General features: G+C 44.4%; 1 protein-coding gene across 1 annotated transcript in view; it reads left to right on the forward strand.

The window, feature by feature from the left end:
• Positions 1-5,725, forward strand: part of LOC104965290 (elongation factor 2-like) — a 54,711-nt gene extending 48,986 nt beyond the window's left edge. The window contains exons 6-7 of the mRNA XM_010794247.1: positions 3,249-3,354; positions 5,675-5,725. Coding sequence (XP_010792549.1) covers positions 3,249-3,354; positions 5,675-5,725 — 157 coding nt within the window. The remainder of the gene's footprint in view (positions 1-3,248; positions 3,355-5,674) is intronic.
• The last annotated feature ends 122 nt before the right edge of the window (positions 5,726-5,847 follow it).

Below are 5,847 nucleotides of genomic sequence, written 5' to 3' on the forward strand. Positions count from 1 at the left end.
CATTTCTTCATCCCGAGCCGGAGAGCCCGCCTTCACAGACAAACACGCAAAGACGAGCAGTGAGCGCTGCATCACCATCAAATCAAACGTATGTGATTTAAGAAAAGTTAGGAAACACCTTTGTATTCTTGTGTACCTTTCACTTGGTGGTAGAACTGTGTGGAATGTCTTCTACAGTAAGTGAACTCCAAAGTCTAAATCTTATAAAATCCTGGTTTTGGTTTGATTTGCAGTAAAGCACCTGCACTGGCATTGATTCATATATTAAATCATATTTACCTGAAATCCTTCCAGTAAAGCCAGTTTGAAGTTCTTGGAGAACTGGAACGTCTCCACTCAGCAACTGGGAGCCCTGTGCAGTATTGGTGTGACATTCAGTTTTGAAACGTTTAATTGACTTTAGGGTTAGGCTCAGTAATAGCATAAAGGTGAACATGTTCCCAACCTTTTTCCTCCCTCCTGTTTTTCAGGGCCATCTCTATGTACCTACGAGCTTGCCGATAGCGACCTGGCGTTTATCAAGAGAATGTGGACGGAACGCTTCCTCATCCAACCTGATACGACTCTCTCCTGGTCATCGTAGACTTCTCCTCTGAGGTCGACGGCTGCCCTCAGGGTCCACCGATGGAGCCCTGGGTAGTGGTGGACTGTTGTCCTCAGGTAATGATGACTCACACTCGCCTTCACATCCTACACACACACACAAACACACGTAGGACTTGTTGCAAATGTAATGTGCACATTTATTGGATCCTACCATGATTTTGTGGCAATAGATCCCACATGCAGAAAGATTATAAAGTTGTCGCCTTAACGTGTCTTTCCGAATTGGTCGTTATCTGTCAAGACGCTGATAACATCCAATCTTTTGTACTATAACGCAGTACAACTTAATCCACAAACCGTCACAGGCCTACACACACGCTCCCATGTTTTCAACCAGTTTGACCGTTAATTTCCTCTGGTAGGTGTGTCGTGTGCAGAAGAAACGGTACTGCGGCAGGACAAGGCCCATCGCTGAGCGCATCAAACCGTTCGATGATGAACAAGAATGGACACGGCCAAGGCCCTACTTGGAGCTGCAGCAGGGTGGGAGCCAGATGCCGCTCTTTCAGACCTTTTCAGCCGCATCGTGGAGAACGTCAACGTCATTATCTCCACCTATGGAGAGGATGAGAGCAGGGCCATGGGGAACATCAGGTGGTGATGGCTCCAACAACCCACTCCAGACACAATATATATGCTACAATAGCTGGGAAGAGGTTGCATTTCACTTCCTACAGCTGTCATTTCACCAGAATAATGGACTTTCTCCCCCCTCAGATTGACCCCCATTGTTTGGCAACAGTCGGGTTTGGCTCTGCCTCCATGGCCTGGGCGTTCTCCTGAAGCAGTTTGCTGAGATGTATGTGGCTAAGTTCACAGCAAAAGGAATCCGCAGAGCTGGGACCCAGCAGAGGAGGTGTAAGAAAGTGGAAGAACAGTGATGAACGAACTTGTGGGAGACAGGTAACATAATGATGATAAAACATAATCACAGACAGAAATTATTTTCCACATAATAAATCTACGACCATTTTGAAAAGCAGAGGTGTTGCAGCCACACCCGACAGTGCTGGTCACGTGTATACCAGACCACAACCCTGGAAGTACAACATCACATAAAGATAGTTTAAAGGTCCTTATTATACTCGTTTTTTATCAAATATTCATAGTTTCTAAGATATATAATATACAAAACATGTCTCTGAAGTGTTTGGTGCTTCGAAAATGCAAACAGATCATGCATTGTAGCATCCCATCAACCCCTCTGTTTCAGCCCTTTTTTTTAAAGTGCTGATTCTCTGTCTTTTGCTTTAGATGAAAATAAGGAGCCACTCCCCAACTCCTCTGGAAGATATTCGGTTAAAAAAAACAAAATAGTGCTCTAGGAGGAGATTCAGGCCCCGTCCACACGGAGACAGAACGGGTGTTATCCGCTATAGTTCTTTATCGTATGGACGGTTCGTCCACACGAGGCCGTAACAGAACCCCGGAAACGGAGCCCTCAAACGGTAACGCATCCCAAAGTGGGAAGGTCTGGTAACGTAACTCTTGCGGCACTGTGTGTCCGCCCTAAACGATCATAGCCCCGCCACTCCCCATCTCTCCTGCTCAGCCCCCGCGTCACCCACGTCATTGCTGATGCGTTTCGCCAACAACAATGGCGGATCACAGGGTTGCGTTCATGCTCCAGACACTACTGAACATGCTACAGATGTTAGTGCAAAATCTACAGCTCCTCCAACATAACCATCAGCAACAAGTGGACATGTAGTTCTCCGCTAAATCCACCGCTGAGAATAACCAGAAGGGCAACCAGGCAACCATGGCAACCATGCTCGGGGGGTCTTATTCGCTGCTTTTGGTGTATTTTGTGGCGGAAGTACAGCGCCACTTACAGGCCCGGCATATGTACAACAGCGTCTCCAGCGGGTCGAGCGGTCTCGTGTGGACGGACACGTTTCTTGTGCCGATTCAGTGTCGATGTAAGACTTTTTTTATATCGATCTCGGTTCGTTTTCGTCTCCGTGTGGACATGGCCTCAGGTCTTAAGGTGGGCGGGTGTTACCTTGGTTGGTTATTGGCTAATGGTTACATGAGCCAAAAAATCATTATGACATCATAAAGTGGCCAAAATCTGATCAGCTCATTTTCAGACAGGTTTTTATATCGGGAGAAAAAGAGAGGGAATCTTTTTTACTGAAACTTTCAGCGTCTCTTTGTGTTGATATATAAAATACATGAAAAAGTGGATTTTGCATAATAGGTGACCTTTAAAACCACTAGAAGTCAGCAAACCTAAATTTTCCACTGGTGGTCAATACCAAGAAATCCTCACGATGACTGGCATTTTTTACACGGCTTTTTTAAATATTCAAATCTGATAAGTAAATTACGGCAGCCGTCGTTGCTATGGATGCGGCTTTATCTCCAAACACAGCAAGCAGACTCTTAGCGGAATCAATAATCCAAATTTAAATCCAAATATTAATTTTGGGGTTGATTTCATCAGTAGCCGTGTAATAAGCAGGATAATGTACATTAAATAACCTTCAGGATGATTCTGCTTCACCTTGTTGTGGTTCATTTCACAATAATAACCTACCTGCTTCACTCCCCCCCTACATATACACAATAACAACAGGATTATGAGCTAGATGTCAATCATGTGATTGTCATGATGTTGTGCGATAATTTGTGCACAGATATTTTGACCCAAATGCCGGCAAGTTCAGTAAGTCTTCAACCGGTCCTGATGGCCAGAAACTTCCCCGCACCTTCTGCCAGCTCATTTTGGATCCCATCTTTAAGGTGAATGGAGAGAAAATAAGTGATACAAACCAAAAATAATCATGTTAATGTTTACCAAGTCAGGCCTTAATTTTTCTAAAGACCTTCATATATCTCTGTATTGTTCAAAATGAATTTCAAGCTTCTCCGTGTAGGAATTAAACATTTTGATCCTTGGCACCTTGTAGTGGTTCCATCAAAAATATGTTGTGGTAGACGGCAAATACAATCTGGGGAACACTATATAATCAGTGGCGTTTTCTCCTGGAGGCCAAGGGAAGCCAGGCTTCCCCTGTTTTTTCGGATTGTAGTTATAATTTTAATAAATAAATAAAAACACTTCGTTTAGTTTCGGAAATTCTTTGTTGTGTGTTGCTGCCGGCCCGTCTCTCCCCCATTCTCATTGAGTATTTTACAAAGAGTGAAACAGCGCCCCTCTAGATGTTATGGTGAAACAGTAGATTGCACTCTCTGTTGCGAGAGGAGGCCAGCCGAAATTTGCTTCCCTTGGTGAAAAAAAATGGAGGGATTGACCAATCAGATGAGGCTCACGTCATGCCCCTGCCAAGGGAAGCCAGAGGCGGCTGGCTTCCCTTGCCTCACAATCCAATCAGATCGCATCAATTTAGTGGTGCAGTGACGCGTCCCAAAAAGCGGAAGTAAGCTGCACTCGGTTTCCCGAGACAAAATAGCAATGGGATTTCTCCATAGGATTTAGGAAAATAGCTCGAAAAAAGGTCAGTGGAAAACGAACCTGTTAGGTAAATGCACGTTTTGTCAATTCGGCGAACATATAATACATTAAATGATCGTGAGGATGATGATTTAAAAATCGTTTGTTTGACCCGGTCTGCATTTCCTGATGAGAAAACAAACCGATGCTTTTTGTAGTTGTAGTACACCAACATGGATTAAACGTGTGGTTTTTTTACCACAATTTTGGGGAAATTAATGGATAAAATGCACGGATTATTATTATTATTCCCACTCCGATCGGAGACAGTGGTACCGTTAAGCTCCGACATTATCGGTCTTTTTTATCGGTACTGGAGACATTTAAAAAATATATGTCATATGTATTATTGCTACATAAACATTATATTGCAGTTTTAGTTTCGTCAACTCCGTTTCTAATATGCAATAAGACAACAAAATGCGTCTGATGTATTTTGATGTATTGCTAGTGTTACCCGGCCCCTTACATGCTAAACCTAATATTGGCAACTTTTGGTAACGAGGATTGTCCAACCCATCGAGAGGCGGGGTAAAAGTTTAAGCCACCACCTCCGGAGCGCCGTTTCTCTCCGCCAACTTCCAGCCGTGCGTCCCGTGTGTGTGTGTTCTGCCATGTAGCAGCTGCGTGTGTTTAAACTGGCCACGCCGCCTCGCCAAGCAGGCGGGGGATGAGAGATCTCTGCGTACTGGGTTGAAAGATGAAAAACTAAAAACACGCATTTTGCACGGCCTTTTTGGGCATTATAGAATAACGGAGTTGCCCCAACAGCTAAAACTGCAATATAATGTTTGTGTAGCAATAATACATATATTTTTTACCATGTCTCCAGTACCGATAAAAGCCGGGTTAACGTTGGAGCTTTAACGGTACCACGGTCTTTAATAATTTCGCCCCCGGGGCCCCCGTTTAATACGCGGGGCCGGATAGCCCCATCCCTACCACACCGGCCTGCTACATGCATGCAACCACACCCACACACAGCACAACAAAAACACACACCACACCACCACACCCACACACAGCACACCCACACACGCAGAGATGGCGGAGAGAAACTAAGCGCTCCAAGTGTGGTTTTCAACCTTACTCCGTGCTCGAATGTGGCTACAATGCTCTTGCAAAAGTGCAAATAAGAATTAGCCATGTAAGGGCGGTAAACACGAGCAATTTGTCTAACAACAACACATTAATGTCCCTTAATGTTTCCACGCAGGCAACGCTCAATCTTCCTCCAGAAGAACCGTTAGGTCCTTTTTGCAGCAATACCGTGTATGGCCCGCATCTGTGTTGCCGCTGTACCAACTGTATTTTGCAAGTAAATACTTATGTTTTTTTATTTGTGCTTTTACAGTTCTGTAAGGTTCACTTTATTTGCAATTTGTTTAGTTAATTAGCCTTTTTTTTCTCAAAAGAACCAAACAAAAGTAGTTTTGTTAAAGACCGGAAATCGATAAGCGGGATTAATCGATAAAAGTTAAGTAGTGGCCGTTAAAACCTTAAACGATAACGCATCCCTACTTAAGGGTGATGACTTAGAGGCGATACATGTGAAGGGGCCTAACTTTTTTGGCTCCAAATTTAATGGCCTTCTTTTGCCCCTCGTAGGTCTTTGATGCCATCCATGATTTCAAAGAAGGACGAGACCAGCCAAACTAATTGAGAGCTGGAACGTCAAACTGGAACTCTGATGACAAGGAGAAAGAGGGGAAGCCCCTGCTGAAGGCTGTGATGGCGTCGTCGGCGCCGCCGGAGAAGCCCTGCTGCAGTTGATCACCATC

This window comes from Notothenia coriiceps, unplaced genomic scaffold (genome assembly GCF_000735185.1).
Source record: "Notothenia coriiceps isolate Sejong01 unplaced genomic scaffold, NC01 NC01_scaffold00037244, whole genome shotgun sequence".
In the NCBI taxonomy this organism is placed as follows: domain Eukaryota; kingdom Metazoa; phylum Chordata; class Actinopteri; order Perciformes; family Nototheniidae; genus Notothenia; species Notothenia coriiceps.